Source organism: Lepisosteus oculatus, chromosome 25 (genome assembly GCF_040954835.1).
Source record: "Lepisosteus oculatus isolate fLepOcu1 chromosome 25, fLepOcu1.hap2, whole genome shotgun sequence".
Taxonomy (NCBI): Eukaryota; Metazoa; Chordata; class Actinopteri; order Semionotiformes; family Lepisosteidae; genus Lepisosteus; species Lepisosteus oculatus.
This window is the reverse complement of record NC_090720.1, coordinates 6,715,106-6,732,880: the sequence shown is the minus strand read 5'-3', so window position 1 is coordinate 6,732,880 and position 17,775 is coordinate 6,715,106. Positions and strand designations below refer to the sequence as shown.

Below are 17,775 nucleotides of genomic sequence, written 5' to 3'. Positions count from 1 at the left end.
TAGTCATTCTCCCTGAAAGACCTGCAAACTGTCATACCAAAGGCTGTGACACTCCTTAGGCCAGCAAGTCCCTGGGCTTTGCTGCTATTCATGCTTTCACACTCAAGCAAGGGGAAATTGTGCCTTGCCCTTGAAAGATACAGCATATGCCTTTGTCATGAGGCCAACGATAGCGGCGTTAATCAAATTACTGTTTGTCCAGAAGATGGCTTTTACTAAGTGCAGCTGACGTATACAAACCACTCTACGTGATTCAGTTCCTTGTTGTCTCAGCTTACTGCTGAAGCCATATGTTCCACCCAGACCTTTAGTGTCAGTAGCCAAATGTCCTGCTGCATTTACTTTCCTGAGCTGCTGTCCCGCCACCTTGGGGACTGTTCTTCAGCTGGGAAGACAGTCAGTTTGTGATGTAAGAGGCACAAACACCATCATAACCTCGGCTCCACAATCTCTCAGATTCAGGTATTAAAAAAGGGTCAAAGAGTTTAAATGAAGGACAGCAATAAAAAAGGCAGCCGATCCTACCTCATCTGTGATCTGACCTCCGAAGGTCACCCATGTTCCTGGAAAAAACAAAACAGAAACATTTTCTTTTCCCAACCGGCATTAAGATCACTTGACAACAATCCAGTCCATTCCTAGCAAGTGTGCAAGAACATGCCTCTTCTAACCAAATATTGTCTGAGTATGATCAATATCTTCATTAGTCAAATTCAGTAACTCCACACAGCACCTTAGAAGAACACAAGGCCTGGTGCTGCTAAAATAGCATAACATAAAGTGACTGTGTATTTAAAATGATGTACATATGACAATAAAAGGAATCCTTAACATGTCCAAAGCATATATACTATACCAAGCTTTCTCTAACAAATTTCAATGCAACCTTCTTAAGTTCCCAAAAATAAGACAAATCACTTTGAACTGTCAATCAAACAAGTAACAATTTTAGAAGAACCCTGACCGGGGATACAGCAAAAACTAGCAGGGAATAATCCCTGTACTGCAGTAGTGGTGAGGTAGACCTTTCTGCACAATTACAGAGACAGAGGCAGACTGTACTGGTTGTGCAAGCCAACGGCAGCCAGTTCTGCTAGGGCATTTCAGTTTGATTTAACTCTGGCAATGCTCTGTACTATGTTATTGGGAGTGACAGTTGAGCTAAAACTCAGAAATTCTACAAATTCACAGCTTTCACTATTTTCCTTTCTTCCTCTTTAAGCAAAAATGTTTTATTTTGCACATAAGCTAAGAGTTCCGATAAAGGACCTTGATGGCTCATCATGTGCAGTCAGTGGCACTATACAATGACATCTGACACAAAGAACAGACAAAGCTTCTGCTTAGGGTAAAATTAAAATGTGAAGGCTGCTTTTATACACTTGGATTTTTAACAGCATATTCATTTCCCCAAATGCCTGTTTCATTGATCTTAGTGTTCTTAGGCTCTGCTGTTCCTGTCTGTCTGCCCACACTCAGGTAAAGAATGAAAGGCAGCCCACCACTCATCCTACTCATTCTTCCATCAATCACCTCACACCACAATATTACAATGGCTGATTGTGCAGGTCCCCTACATTTCTGCTTCAAAATACAGACTAATGTTGCAAAATACGAACCTAAGTGGAAAACGTACGACACCTTAACAAAAAGTAGTTCTGCAGTTATTGTACTCTTTTCCAAGGGATTTCTTCAACTTTATATCAAGGTTTTCTAACACTAACCAACCTGTATTAACAATCTCATTATATTAGACTATTATCCATCCATTTTCTGACATCCTTATCCAGTACAGAATTGGGAGGGAGCCAGAGCCTAGCCCGGCAAGCAGGAGCCACAAGGCAGGGTACAGGGAATTAAAGGTGAAAACCAGAGTGCCTGAAGGAAACCCACATGAACAGGGAGAACTGCATGGGGATACTGCAGTAATCCCAAGAATTAAACCCAGGGCCCAGCACAGCGAGGCAGCAATGCTAACTACTGCACCACAATGCCACCATTAGATCATAACTTACCTTGGAAAATGTTTATGACTACTGTGCAATACTACCATAATGACCTTTACTATGGCAAATCAATGTTTTAGCATACTCTGGTACGATGAAACAGGGTAAATCTTGTTAAGTCAAATATTGGTATATGGGTACAATATTGTAGACAACCCAGGTACAAAACTGCATTACAGATATACAGTACCAGGGGAAACTTGAGTGAGAAAAGAACAAAGAATTGCTCAGAACAAGACATTCATTGTCCTATGGAAAAGTAGCTGCCTACCTTTTAAGTAAGTTACTGTATGTCAGAAATCATTAGCAAGGGTTTGTGCTAATGTAAGCCTTTTGTTTGTCACCTGGCGGTTTAATGCCCGCGGGGCTGGTAGAGGATAGTCAAGAAGGGAACTGACAGTCAGTTAATACAGACTGGAGGACAGATGGCAAGAGGACTTGCACAAATACACAAAGAGTCCTTGCAAGTCCTTTAATTCCTTCACTTGGAGAGCTCAGCTTGTTTATTTGCAAACGGGTTTATATACTTTACTTTCTTGTAGATAAACTGCAATGATTCAGCAGGACATATTTAAAAAAAAACAATCAGAGACCATAGGGTAATAGTAGCACAGGTTGTGAATATCCTTAATTTCTTGATGTGCACTAACATTGGTACCTTCATCTTACCTGTTTAAAAAGTAATCTACATCACAAAGGCCTTCAGACATTTGAGCTATTGTTCTGTATGCAACCCTTTTTGTTTGACTTCTTAAACAACAAACTCATTCGCACTCACCTAGTCCAAGGCAGGACACCCTCAATCCTGATTTTCCAAGGTTTCTGTGAAAAGAGAAGACCTCATTAGTATGAACCTCTACTCAGCGTTAAGCACTTTCCTACAGTATAAAGCAAACAGAATAAAAGCATGTTAAGCACACGTCTTCCCACACCTGCAAAGGCACCAAAGGTTCAGTGGAATTAATTATGCATTATGCACCTACTGTATATAGTCAAGCTCATTAGCATTGACTCAGAAGCCCTGGAGCTATACAATTAAAAACATAACAATCAACATAGATGGTTATAAAGCACAGTCAAAACCAGCCAAACCATTAGGATTTTAAAGCACACACTTCTTTGACTTAAATTCAACATAAGAAGCTTCCTTAAAGTGATAATGAGATAGAAGTGACCTTTGAACAACACTGCAACCGTTTTCTCACAGGAACAATCCAGCTTATATCAGGATTTAGACTGCACCTTTCAGTTTTGCTAAACATGATTCAACAGATTCTAGACACCAGAAGATGAGGAGATTAACTCATTCCAAATGAAATTCAAAATCACTTAAATGGCCTTTTTATTTTATTCATGAGAACACTACACCACTGTTTACTGGCAAATACGCTATGATTCCAGACCATTCAACCTGTAAATTATTTGCAATTTTAAGTTAATTTCAATGCATGAAAAGTATTTTCTTTTGCATAAGCATCAGAGGCTGCCTACTTCCTATGGCATGAGGATTGTAGTTACAGATGAACTACCAGCAAGAGGCCAGAAAAAATCATGCTTGAAGAATTCTCCTGCTGAAGAGTGAATGTGAAACCTTTGGTGTTTAGATGCAAATTGCTATGAAAAGCATATCAGAGCAGGAAAGTGACTAAAGCATTAAGTAGAAAAGAGCACTGTGGCAGAACAGTGACACCGGCTTATCCAGAATCTGGAGTTGCTTTAAATTGCCCACAGTCCCTGCTTTGAGGTGGTCTGTTATGAAGAGGGCTAAGTATATGTGCCATGGGGGAGATTAGTCACAGTGGCAGAGGAGAGAGGACTTCTCAAATAATCCTGCACTGCCTGGGTGAAATCACCACTGCTTACAAAGAGAATCAAAGCACAGAAAGAATACAAATCCGCCTCAGGGAGCAGTACTAGCAAAGGCAAATCAAATTCTTCATAACAGTCTTCTCAAACAGATATTCTTAACCACCAAGATAACAATATTTAAAATAATGCGTTCAGAGTCTTGTGCAGGTAGCAAGTAGCAACAGAATTTCCTTTTATAATCACCAATCGAGTGTCTCTTGTCAGGATTTGCATTCCTTTTTCTCTTGGAGACTGTTTTATCAAAGATACTGTAAATGATCGGTTCTGTACTGTAATATATGTGTGTTCTAGACTTACAGATCCAAGGAATGCAACTGCACAATTATCTGTGTCACAGATAGGCAACACCAGTCCTCAAAGACTAAATTCCTCTAGGAATTAGAATATCTCGCAGTTAGCAACTGAATAAGCCCTGAAAAACAAACAGGTGATTCAATGTGTGATCCAACTAATGAGGTTAACTAAGCAATTAAGATCTGAGTTAAGAGTGAAAGCCTACAGCCACTGCAGCCATTGGGGACCAAGGCCACCTAGCTCTGCACTACTCTCAACTTTCACTCATAAAAATGTTATAAAACATTCCATATCAAACATATTGCACTGTCATATGTATAATTCAATCCCACAGAGAGCTGTGTGCATTTGTATTTTTAAATGCAGCAAAAGAATGTAACTGACCCAGTTTAAATTCATCATGAGCTAATGCACAGAGGAAAAATAGTAATGGATTATATTACATATTTGAGCTTTAAGATTTTATGTGAAGTATTACAACTGTAAGTAGTTACTGGATTTATTCCAGTAAAAAGATGTAGAAAATGTATTGTACTGAAATCATTTCGGTGTGCTATTGAAATGTCCACTTAAATGTTAATTATGTTATGGCACAGCAAATTAATCCTATTTTCCCAAGCAATATAACACAAAGCAATTTCTACTCTATATATTTTAAGAATATTGGGGATATTGCAACTGTATGTGCTTTATAAGCACAAAAAATATTGATTAAAAAGAAATGCCACTGCTGCTCTTTTTTGTAAGGCACAGCTCAGTGCACTACAGAAAATCTGTCACCCAAAGGCAAATGCAAACATGAAGAGCTGCCTATTTCCAGCCAACAGAGGTGTGAGCAAAACAGTGATGTTACACTTCCAGATGTCCTGTGAAATAAGGTCAGCAAAAAGCTGAGCAAGAGGTCTGGTCCTTCTGGAGGACAGACTATTTAAAATGAAACAGAACCCACTTTACTCTTATCAAACTACAAATCACACAAATTCTCAGATGAAGACCACTTGCGGGAGACAACGTATTGCTTTAGGTCCACTATTATAATACACTCTTTTCTTGCAATATAGTTTTTGAGAAGATAGGGTACATTGATAATACATGATTGATAACACACTGTATAGTGCACTCCATTACATGGTTTCTTTAAAGTGGCTTACAGCATAAATTGCTTTGAAATCTGGTTGTCTAATGATTTACATAATTGGAATAATACTAACACAGGATACTACACAACTATAACCTGTAGGTCTGGGGTCTCTAAGGCCCATGATTGTACACTTTGAGCATCTTAATTGCACCTTTGTTTTAATGTGCATACATCATGTGGGGGAAGAAGAAATAAAAGGAAACTCCTTTGATGCAGTTCAAGAAAGAAAAAACTCCTTTACACCACGTCTAACTTTTCATCAAGCAATTCAATTGTTGGATTTGTTACATTTGTATACTGTATATTTGGGTAAAAATTATTCAGACCTGGAGCACGACAATTGCTAGAATATTGCGTATTTACCCAAGCAACTTGTGGAACTGAATCATAAAAGAGACAATATGCACATAGGTGTATAGTATGCATGCTGATGTGTACGTGCCTGCCCTTTTTAGATGTCCACATCGGACCTTTATGGGAATCCATAAAGGCCAGCTTTACGGCCAGCAGCCATATCACCCTGCAACTCACAACTGGGAACCCACTGAAGCTCAGCAGGTGTGAGCCTGGTCAGTACCTGGATAGGAGACCTCCTGGGAAAACCTAAAGTTGCTACTGGAAGAGGTGTTAGTGGGGCCAGTAGGGGGCGCTCACCCTGCGGTCTTAGTGGATCCTAATGCCCCACTATATTGTAAAAAGGTGCCGTCCTTCGGATGGGATGTTAAACCAAGGTCCCGACTCTGTGGTCATTAAAAATCCCAGGGCGTTTCTCAAAAAGAGTAGGGGTGTAACCCCGTCGTCCTGGCCAAATTTCCCATTGGCCCTCACCAATCATGGCCTCCTAATAATCCCCATCTCTGAACTGGCTTCATTACTCTGCTCTCGTCCCCACTGAGAGCTGATGTGTGGTGAGCGTTCTGGCGCACTATGGCTGCCGTTGCATCATCCAGATGGGGCTGCCCACTGGTGGTGATGGAGGGGATCCCCATTACCTGTAATGAGCTTTGAGTAGAGCATCCAGAAAAGAGCTACATGTATATAAGTGTAAGGAATTATTATTATTAATCCTTTTTACCACTGGAAAAACTAACAGGTGACTTTGATTAAAGATTAAGGTAGAATATTTGTGCAAATTCTGATTTTTTCTTTTCAAATAAGAGATAATAACACAATGTCTCCCTCGTCTTTTCCCATAGCCAAATATGAAATAATAAAAAAAAACATCTGACAGCATCTTCCTAAATGATACACCTTTACTTGTCTCAATTGTCTTTGTATTTTAGAGAAAGATGTCTTCATGGCTATCTGAAACAATCTGTTCTTAATTGGTGCTAAAGATTTGATAACTCGCTATACGGCTCTTAGGACATCTGCAGATGCATTTCACTAATGACTGGATAATAGTTCTGAGCCACTGGGCCAGCAAAATAAATCTAAATGTTTTAAAGAATTAATCCAATTAATTAGGGAAGACCGAGAGCAGCATAATGATAAACAAAATTAATAAAGCTGAGCCAATTATCAGTACTACAACTCTCTTTAATGCCAGGGAAAGACATAATAGTGTTTTCTAAGCCATACTTCAAAGATATGCTACTGTAAGTTCGATAATTAGCACTAGCGACAATGTTAAAGCCAACACCCTTTGTTTATGTCAGTCCCTGATTGCCTTTCTACTGCTAATTTTCTTTTAATTGTATTAAATTGGAAGGTAGTCAGAACGTAATGATTCTCAAACTACAAGAAAAAAGGAACATTTGAAAAGCAAAAGAAACAGACAGACGGGTGCTGGTTCTTCATGGATGAAGTTCATATACAGTACAACATGTAGAAAAGGTCCTTCAGACAAGCTTTACACTTCCTGTCCTGGGGTCCCTGGAATTGGCTTTCCTTGACACTCCTTCCAAGAGGATTCTGGCCCTGAGGAGAATGGTGCGGCGCTGCCATTGACATGGCCAGACCTCTTTGCTGTGTGATTTCATTTCTGAGGGGATTCCCTGGGGGATAGGCTCAGGCCCTCACCGCCCTGAAGTGGAGGAAATGGTGAGAAAATGGCATCCAAATGGATGGATGAGCCTGGGGGCAGGTTCGGTTTTGTAGTTGATTTCTTTTGTTTTGAAATACCAAAATCACCTTGAACCTCTGCATTTTGATCAATCTCTAGATGTCCACTATTTCTTCACTGTTGTATTAAACAAAACGTAGCCAGCCACCACTGGTCCTGTCCAGAAGGGGAACAACCCATTAGGGCTGAGGCACTTAGATTTCTTTTTTTCCTGTGGGAGTTGATGCCTAATGGTTGTTCTGTCAGATAATATGAATTAGTACTGATTTACAATTTGCAGAAGTGTTCTGCGGCAGTTCATTGAGAAGTGCACTATACAAAATTAAAATTGATGTGAAATGAACTGCAAATTAAGACAAATTAGTTCACAAAAAAGATACTTTAAAAGAAAACTAAGACATGGCCCCTACTTATGTAATCTGTTCTGCATGCGAGTCCTTTGCTCTGTAACAAACTCAACACCTCAAAATATCTTTAAGCATTTCAAATACCTTTTTAAATTCAATACATACTGCATGTGCAAAACAGCGTTCTCGTAGTCAGGCACTTTAACGAGCAAGAACATTTATATGCTGCTGTGACTTGCAGTTCAACAGAAATGCTACTGTCAAAAAATGTACAATGGATCTTTGAAGGGCAGAGATCCTTTCAACAGGGACAAATAAACTAATCTGTCTTTTTTTCAACAAATGTGGCCCTGGGACTTTGCGCAAATTAAATTAGTCATGAACTCTGCAAGGCCAGAATGCACTGATCAACTATTAAATTTCCTGTCTGTATCAGGTTTCTAAACCGGGCTTATATCGCCCGGTTTCAGTGTAAATTTTCTCACGGCCGGCAGCCACCTGTTCACCAAGCTGACTGTAATTAGATACACTCCTGAGCTGCATGTCTTAAGCAGGCCCAAGATATATTATTGTCAGAGCCAAGCACAACTGCAATTACACTTTCTTTATCTAACATTCCAACCACACTTATCCCAATTCCTCCCGGGTCAAAGGTCACTGGCAAAAGGACCAAACTCACAGGGTTCTCTAGAAATCTATTAAAGAACAGAGAGTAAAGGCTTTATTAGCTGAGGTTCTACAGCAAGCCATTGCTCAGAGCTTTCAAAAAGACTACCTCCCGTGTTACATGACAAATAACTGAATCATGCCAATCGCAGATCATTTAAATTACACTGAAGCTTTTTTCAGTAGTGCCAGAAAGACAGGCGAAGGCCTTTCTTTATAAATACACATGCCAAGACAGGCAGAGCTTTACATGTACAGAAAGAAAACCACAGACCTCTGATTCTCAACATTTTTGGCTTAACGACTGCAATTTCAAGAACAACTACAGTATTAATCCTATCAGTGGGCTTCATTTGAATGATTTTGTGCTACAGTAGTACAGTGGTTAGCATTGTTGATTTGCAGTGTTGGAGCCTCGGGTTCAATTCCTGGGGTGCTTGGATGTTCTCCCTGTGTTTGTAGGGGCTTACACTGGGTGATCCAGTTTCCTCCTGCAGTCCAAAGTCTTGTTGGAAGGTAAACTGGCATACTGTATGTGAAATTGGCTCTGGTACAGTATCTGTGCCCTTTGATGGACTGGCATCTTGTCCAGGGTGTATCCCGCCTTGTGCTCAGTGCTTCCGCGGATTGGCTCCGGGCCACCATGACTCTGAATTGGATAAGCAGTTATCGAAAGTGATCTAATGTGATTTTGTGCTACAAAGATGGAGGGTGGAAGTTGGAGACTTCTTTTATCAGTAAAAGTGCACTTATAATTTTTTCAGTCTGCTTTAAACTAATGAATGATGGGATACTGTAGGTCTAATTTCATCTTTAGAGAGAAATGCTGGCAAGGCCAGCAAGACAAGAAGGACATGCCTCTCATTTTCAGTGGCTCAAAGTCTTCTGTATACACAATGTTCTGCTAAATATTTCACCTGCCACCTTTCAATACTGCATGGAGGACTAATGTAGCAGGTCTGAGATTTCCAAAGAGATACAGGGACGTGTTCATGGCAAAGATCAAGTTCTCATTAAAGTCTTGGAGGAGGGCCAGTGCCTTCAGACAATAAAAGAAGAAACAGGTCAAAGACGTCTGTACCCTCTTCAATTATGGATGACTGGCACTTCAGTTGCCCACAGATCGTTGCAATCTATTAGGACTATCACAGGAAAAATGCACAGTTATAAAACCTTTTTTTTATTTTGACTCTACTGTATATGAACAGTCAGGTACAGTGTACATTAAATCAGCTATAGATTCCTGACCTGCACTATATTGTGCCCTATTTGAAGCCGTATTTCGAACATAAAATGAAGTCACTGCTTAAAAATGTGCAAATATTTAATGAGGCAGGTCCATACTGAACAAAATCAAATCTAATAGACTGTCACAGAGAGAAACAAACACTCCCATGTAAACTGATGGCTCTGCTCCTCCAGAGTCCCTCGAGATTTTGGAATCATTAAGTGCCAAACAGCTTCGCTCCCATCTCCATCCACCAACGCAATGGCAGGGTGTGAAAGCAACACAGGGAGACAAGGCATTCTAAAGAATAAAGCACAAATCTCCTAAATCTCTTTAAAACCAAGTCATTTTCAGAAAGAACCCACAGAGCCTGTATTAAAGCCTTACTGGCTCTTGTTGCTCACGTAACAATACTCATGAGTAATACTAATGAATAACAAAAGGAAAAACACAAATAACACGAGATGCTATTAACAGCAGTGTTTATTTTTTATAATGTAAGCCTGATCAACTCAAAAGGTGTGCAGAAACAATTGCTGCACTGATGGCAGATTGTCAGTGATGGCAGTTTACCTTGGTGACTAACGAGCAGCAGTGTAGCAACGTACTCGCTAATTTGGGAAAGAAATGCATGTCATGGGGCATTTCACTGACGAGGGGGAAATCACCCCTATATCCTCTGTCTGTCAGCTCCCCAACTTCTGCAGGAGGATTTGTTCCACTCACACAGAGAAACAGCCACCCCAGCACTCTCTGTTCCACTAAATTCGTGTTTATGCAACATCAGTTCAGTCCCTGAATACAACGCCTACACCCTCTCTCTACAGCACACGCACACACCATCCCTCAGGGGCTCTGAACCACACTTCAGTTCTAACTCACACCCACATTACATGTATAGTTGAGCATTATTATAACTCATCTATCAGCATATCTTAAACGTGTCTTAAGAGCTTCAAGTAAAAAAAAAAAGACTTCAATATGTTCCTGTGCCCCTCCCCCTAACTGCTCATGGTTTGCTTAAATGTGTGGGGGGGAGACACAGGGAGGACATGCAAACTCCACACAAGAAGAAGACGAACCCAGAATCAAATCCAGGACCAAAGAGCTGCGAGACCATTGTGCTAACCGCAGTTCCCCTGCGCCTCCATTATGACTTTCAATCTACAGATTCGGTAACATCTTGATATGAAAGATGAACATATTTGAACACTGAAGAGAGTTACAACGCTTTCCATGTGTGTCTCAGCTACCGTTGCTTATTCCTTGTTGGAAAAAAAAAGAATAAAGAGGCGAGCCAAATATGTTTGCAGCCATTACCCATGCAATCTGTTTAATAGTTCTGGATGTTCAGTAAGAGCATAGGACCGAGAGTATACAATATAGGGTTTCCTTTAAGTGGCAGATCCAGCACTGAAGTACTCAGTGTGCCCAAGACCTTCACTGGTGGTGGAAAATGAAACCAGCATCCAGGCAGTCATCATTTTCTGACTCCACTATCAAGTTTCAGACAGTGCTGTGATAGCAGCCTGTCCATCACGCAATGAAGCTTACCACAGGTCACCACAGCCAGCTAAAACTCCTGGCAGGAACAGTTTCAAATACCAGCCCACATGATTATTAATGAAAAGCTGCACTACTACAGAACTGTCACTGGCCTTTTATGTAACCCAATGCACCTCTTCTGAAAGAGATTGCAAATTTATCCAGGAGAACCACTTATAAGAACCGCCTATCCCCAACTATTAGGATTTTGAGAGCTCTCATGTCCTAATGAAATAAAAGTTCTAAAAGCCTGCGCTTCAAAAGTTACCACATTAAGTTTTCACCTGCATTTTCTGTCTGCAAATGCAGAAAGAAAAAAATAGATCTGCATTAACATTATTTTGCAAGCCTTGCAAAACAAACTCATCTTATCTTTATACCATCTCATGTGATCTGATCAAGTGTTTAGAATATTTATGTACAGTATGTGGGTGAAATCATAAAAAAAACATTTGTAACTTGTTGTGTATAATCCATACAGTATACAGATCTCCATAACAACAGCATAGGATTGTTAATGCAAAAGCTTGGTTGCAGGTACACTATGGTTACTCAGAATGACACGTGATCAGCAGAGCTGTGTAAGGACTGTGCGCCACTATGTACTAAGTGGATTTTATTAGACATTCGCAGAAAGATGTCAAAAGCAAAGTGACAGGCAGCTGGGCAGAAAGGTTGGCTTATTCTGCAGTTAAACAGATCAAATAACCAATGCAGGCAACAAGTCTACACTCTACCAGAGAAAGCCAGAGATTTTAATTGTTTCAAAAACCACGTTGTGATAGACCCTGCAGGGATATAATACATGCCCATTGATTAGCTGAGTATTCGCAAAATGGGTGATCTTACATAGTCTTTTACTATTTTTCAGATTCTTTGTTAAAAAATCAGGCATACATTGGGGCTTTTTCTTTAAGGATTTTATTACATCAATTCATTGCCTTTTTGGCATATTTTAAAGCTAATTCTCATGTTATTTGCCATATACTTCATTCAACCTTCAAATGGAACTGTACCACAAATAAAAAAAAACACAGACAAATTTGTAAAGGTCCATTTAGTAAAACCTTTTAGGAAACAATTACTATTATCATCTGAAAACACACTATAAACCCATTTGTGTCTTGTAGGATGTGTTTTGGGTGCAGTTATTTAGAGATTTCCAAGCAATGAATGAAGATACTGTGTCTGGCATTAATGCTAGATTAATGATTGTGCAAACTAGTCTTATACAGGCTCATATTGGGTACAATACAGAGCATATAGTGCATGAAAACAGAGCATTCTGGTCTACCTTAATCACCCTACCAAGCTGCATTTAAAAATTACATTTAAAAATTGAACTCCCATACTCCTATAGCCCAATCCTAAAATTCCTCTGCACAGCTCCATACTAATGTAAATGTCATTCAAGAAGGTGATGGGTGATTTAAAATAAGGGGGACTATCAAGTCCTTAATTAGCTTCTTAAATGTGAAGTTCAGGACCATCATACCGCATGACCTTTAGAAACAAACAGAAAACTTATCATTTTCAAACATCCTTCAGACTCTTGCTAATATCTATGGGCTACTCTGCCCATCCTCTGGAGATTAACCAGCTTTGAATTAATTTTACATGGATTTGCAGTTCTTAGAATTGTGTCTGGACATGTTAACTGTGCGGTTCCAAAGTCTGATACGAGAATAGTTTAACACAATACTGACAGTCAGAACACCGAACTAGTGCTGAAAGCTTGTTGTACCGTAAGACCAGATACGGTATTTTACACGTCTTCAGGTCCTAAATCTTGCTGAATGCTGACAAAATGCTTCTGCAATTACTTGCTAACTGAATTATAAAACGTGGTCATCTTCACCTGCTTTTATATTAGCTACTCGTTGCACCTTTCTGTATGTGATGGTGCAGAGACCGAATACATCACTGCACACTGCAGTACATCACTCACTCCATTGGCCTTTCCTAAAAAGGATCAAGCAAAACTTTAAATTCTTCCCATGTTCAAAGTTGGGGCAACGATCACAAAAGGCTCCTTTTGAGTTTGAAATGTAATATCCTCATCCACTAACACCCCCAGAAAAATAAAACATTACCTACTGTATATCTAAGAACAAAAGTAGATTAGTGACGCTTCTCAGTAGTCAGGTCCCAAAACAAAAAGCTTTATAAGAGCTAAAGATATTATAAAGAAAGAAAAGGATCAATAAAGGAGATCACATTCAGTGCAATACCCCCAGAGGGACTCTAGTTTTCAAGCCAAAAACCCAGCCGGAAGAACCATCTCTATTCCAGTTATGCCCGGCATTCACTAATGGATGTCTGACAGGCTTATTGACTTAGAACGGCAACCAGTATTTAAAAAGCCCCAGGAAACAAGCAGCTCTGTGCAAATCTGTGGTGTTCCTGCTCCCACTTACAATGGCTAATCTCTGTGCCAAACTCTGCTCACAGCCCTTAGCCAGCATATTTGCAGTTTGTAGTTGAGCACAAGTTTCAAAGGACCACCAAAGATTATTACTGGAAGTTGGGAGATCTTTATTATTATTTGGATTTTTTAAATAATGAATCTCCAAACATGACGTTGCATAAAATAATACTACATATCTATTAATTTGCTTCCTAAAAGAAAAAAAAGTCTTTACTTTTTACATGGGAAATGTATGTGAAAAATAGAGTTTCTTTGATACTCAATAAACCTTCCACCACCACTTGGTAAAGAAACTAGACAAACCACAGCAACTTTATTGTGAATCACGCAAACACTCCAGTCACAGCACTTTTAAAATTCCTCTCTTTTCTTCTGACAATTCCAAAAACAAGCACTGCAAAGATCCGGGATGAAAACATTGGGATATCACGGCCACGAGCGCTCTGACTCCAGATAAAGCAGATGTTTTAATTACAGTAAGCTAGGCGATTTCACATTGCACATTTTCATTAGTAGAAAACATCACATTTAATCAGCTCTTTTCAAAGCTGAGCATATCCAGTTCAAACAACCATCGAAACGGGGAGCAAACTGACCCATCTGCTGCCTGAAGTGGAGACCTATAAGGGTGGAATATACTTCAGTACTTACTGCGTGGGCCTGCCTCATTGACCTCAGCGGATATCTTAAGTAGATGGGAGTTTGAACATTTCATTTGGAAGAAGTAATAGGCAGGATGCCATTCTCTACAGATGCCCCTGTCAAGTCATATCACAGAGCAACTCAGATGGACAGATGGCATTTTCCAGCTGTCTAAAAACAGGCTAAATTTACTTCTGAGGGAGCCGTTAACCGTTTTTATAGGAAAGCCTTTGCATGTGGCTCCCCAAGCACAACACTGTTTCTCCCTAGCAGATCCTTTAACGACAACATACACCACCCACGCTCACACACGCTCTGGGACGTTCAAAGTCAAGACAGAAGGCACCAAATGGAACTGTTTGCACAGTGAAGAAGGGACTTTTCAGAAAAGCACACAAACACTGCTTTGTTTCAGGCTTTAGTGAAGTAAAATCCCTTATAATAACAGTAATTACAGTACATTCGTTACCATGGTCAGCAGGGAGATGGTATTAATCAGAATATTAATCATTTTTGTGTCTGAGGCAATATGATTTTGGATCACAAACGAATTAAGAATATTAATAAAAGATACAGAAGACGTTTTGAATAGATGGTGTAAAAATAGTTCTTTTGTTTGGGTATTGGATGGTATCTGCAACTCACAAAGTTTAACTGATCATTACAGTTCAGTAATTTGTTGTGCTCTACCTCAATTGTGTTTGTCTACGATAGAGAACAACAGAAACAATCTTATCTTAAGGGTTTAAATTCATTAAGACCAATTTTAATATCAACTGAATATTAATTTTAAGATAAACAATGATACTGAAGTCTGGTCAAGAACAGAAAAATTAAGGGACACTTTTTGAACTCTTTTTTTCTGCCTGGGATAACACTGCGCCAGTTGTCTGTAGTCTTTATGGGTATATTTTATGTATGAGCAATGCAGCCCTGGTCGACAGCTAGCTATCTGCCTGATTAATCACTAAGTCCCAGAGAACGTGACTGAAGAAATGCACACCCACAAACTCTCGGACAGACAAAATCCCACACACGTATGCACCCACACTCAAAAGAAATGTACGGAAACTACAGAGAAAAGGAGTACACACAAGCTTTAAAACAAGATTACAATATAAATTGGTTTCAAAAGATGCCCGCTGTACCTAAGTCATCAGGCAATGAAAGTGCCTCAGGTGCCAACTATTATCAATGGGTTTTCTCATTACCCTCATCTATAATGTCAATCTTCAAATACATTTATCCAGCAGGGTAATTGCTAGAGAAATCTGAATGGAGTATTTTGGACAAGGATACAACAATGGTGTTCCACACAGGATTTGAACCCCAGGTCAGAATCCATAACCATAAGTCACACTGATACCGATATGAACAACATGCCTTTATTGAGCCCACGGAGAACAACTTGTTCTCACTCTGAGGAAGAGATTACAAGGTCCCCCACCCTCTCTCCTGCTCTATGTAATGTAGCCGAGAGAGGGTAGCCTGACAGCAAAAATGTGCAAGAATAAAATAAAAAGTGTTTAATTACAATCGCATGATCACAGTCCCAAGAGTGCAATAAGCACAATGCGCAGGCAGCAGGCAGTCAAAACAAAACAAGAAGCAAAACAAGTTTAAAAAAAGGAAAACATCTCTTTGCCCATTAGACGTGAACTACATTTCTGCCTAAAAGAACAGGGGTATATCTTTGCACCCTGCGTCCTGTATAGGTTTGATTCATAAATATTGGCTCATCTCATAGATACCCCATTTTCCACCCCCTCACAGACATCTTTAGTTTTTGCACAACCAAACTGTAATTTCCAAGCATTTTTCTGCATGCATTGAAAATGGTCTGTAGTTCTGGCTACATGATGGAAGAAGGTCCATATACCACGACAATCCGCGTTGGCACACTTTCGTGTTCAGTCATCCCTGCGCCCTTTCCTCAAACAGAAGTTTGTTGGCATCAGTGAGCAGTTACATAATGGCCCTGTGTCTGTGAGCAGAGTCACGAGCCAAAAACTGGGCTGGGAGGAGGGGATGAGGGACTCACAGGAGATAAAAAGGTTTTAATTCATTAATTTTATTTAACCTCACAAAATATGAAAGAACTAACTACAAGTAGTGCTCATTCCATTGAATTCAAACACAAATACAGGATAGTTAAAGGATAAGCTCTTAAACTAAAAAAAACATATAGCACAATTTTACCATGTAGATCTAATTTTTTAATATGCAGTAGTTGCACCTAATGTGTTTGGTTACAGAAGGAGAGAAAGTCATGTCGACAGTGCTAAACGAATCTTGTACTTTGTGAGACAACTGGTTTAGATTTTTAAAAACAACCACTAGAGATGGTCTTTCCACTAGAGATCTTATAAGGGATCTCAACTATCCTCACAGACTGTCCCTGAATCATTAAATGAATCTGAGAAACAGGACAAATAAAAGGAAATTACGGTCAAGATCTTGATCTGGAGTTTCCAGGACATCTTTATACAGCACACCCTTCGTCAGAAAGTATTACAGCTGCCAAATACAGGCTTCCTCAGCTGCTTCGATGTTTAATATAAATTCTCTGCTGTAGTGTTTTCGCATATATCTTATATTCGGGCATATATAGGATTTCAGACTGTTCATTACAAAGACCAAAGTCCAAGACTCGCGTTTATGGGCTGAAGGAGGTGGACTGTGATCTGATTTATCTAAAGAAATAGACTGAGTGGCACCTACAGTCAATCTTCCCTTTACTGAAAGCTATTGCTCAGACAGACTTTTAAAGCAGGGGAAATATAATTTAAATTCCTCTCGCTTACAGAGTATAGCATCAATAATTCTAATTTAGTTGTAATATGAAAAATTCAAATGCCAACATGCTGTTCCAATCAAAACCATGAAGACTTAAAGCTGAGGAACCCATTTTTCTAAACAAACATGTGTAAACCAGTCTGTGTTGTTCAAATTGATCAATATTGATCAATAATCAATTAAAGTACCAGAGATTGAGTCTGTTTATGTTTAATTTGGTTCAAATGAAAATATTCCCTCATCTTCTTTTATAATACTAAAAGAAAAGTAAAAATGTTTGAATTCCCTGATGGCCTCTGAATTAACATTGTTACAGCTGCATAAACAATATCTGTCGCGTCAGGATTTTTAAGGACAAGGACAGAGGTTGTGTGTGACAAGAAATATAAAACTTGAAAAGGTACAGTATATAGTCTGACAGTACATACAATTTAGATAGCGATGAACAACTGTGTTGTATACTTAAATATACAAAATGCATTATCCACAGGCCATTCACAAAATTTACCCAGCACTTACTTGACAGTGGTGATATCCATTGACTGGAAAACTGCTAATGTACTGTAGTACCCATCCATAAACATGGTAACAAAACCAAACAAAGAAATCATAGACCAAACAGTCTTATTTCTATTACGTGTACAATTGTGGAAACAACAATTTAAATAAATAAGGTAATATATAACAAATAATATTCTATTATTGGTAACATAGGAAAGATAGGACTTGCTACCTAACTCGTCGGAGG

The 17,775-nt window shown here is 39.3% G+C and overlaps 1 protein-coding gene across 9 annotated transcripts in view; it reads right to left on the bottom strand.

Annotated features, from left to right (window-relative positions):
• kcnab2a (potassium voltage-gated channel subfamily A regulatory beta subunit 2a) overlaps positions 1-17,775 on the bottom strand; it is a 153,098-nt gene that overhangs the window by 45,961 nt on the left and 89,362 nt on the right. For all 9 annotated transcript variants that reach the window (XR_011183669.1, XR_011183670.1, XM_069184009.1 and 6 more), the window contains 2 exons: positions 2,785-2,828; positions 526-563 (listed from right to left, as the gene is read on the bottom strand). Coding sequence is in view for 7 of the 9 variants with exons in the window: in XM_069184009.1 (XP_069040110.1) it covers positions 526-563; positions 2,785-2,828 (82 nt within the window). In the remaining 2 variants the exon portion in view is untranslated. The remainder of the gene's footprint in view (positions 1-525; positions 564-2,784; positions 2,829-17,775) is intronic.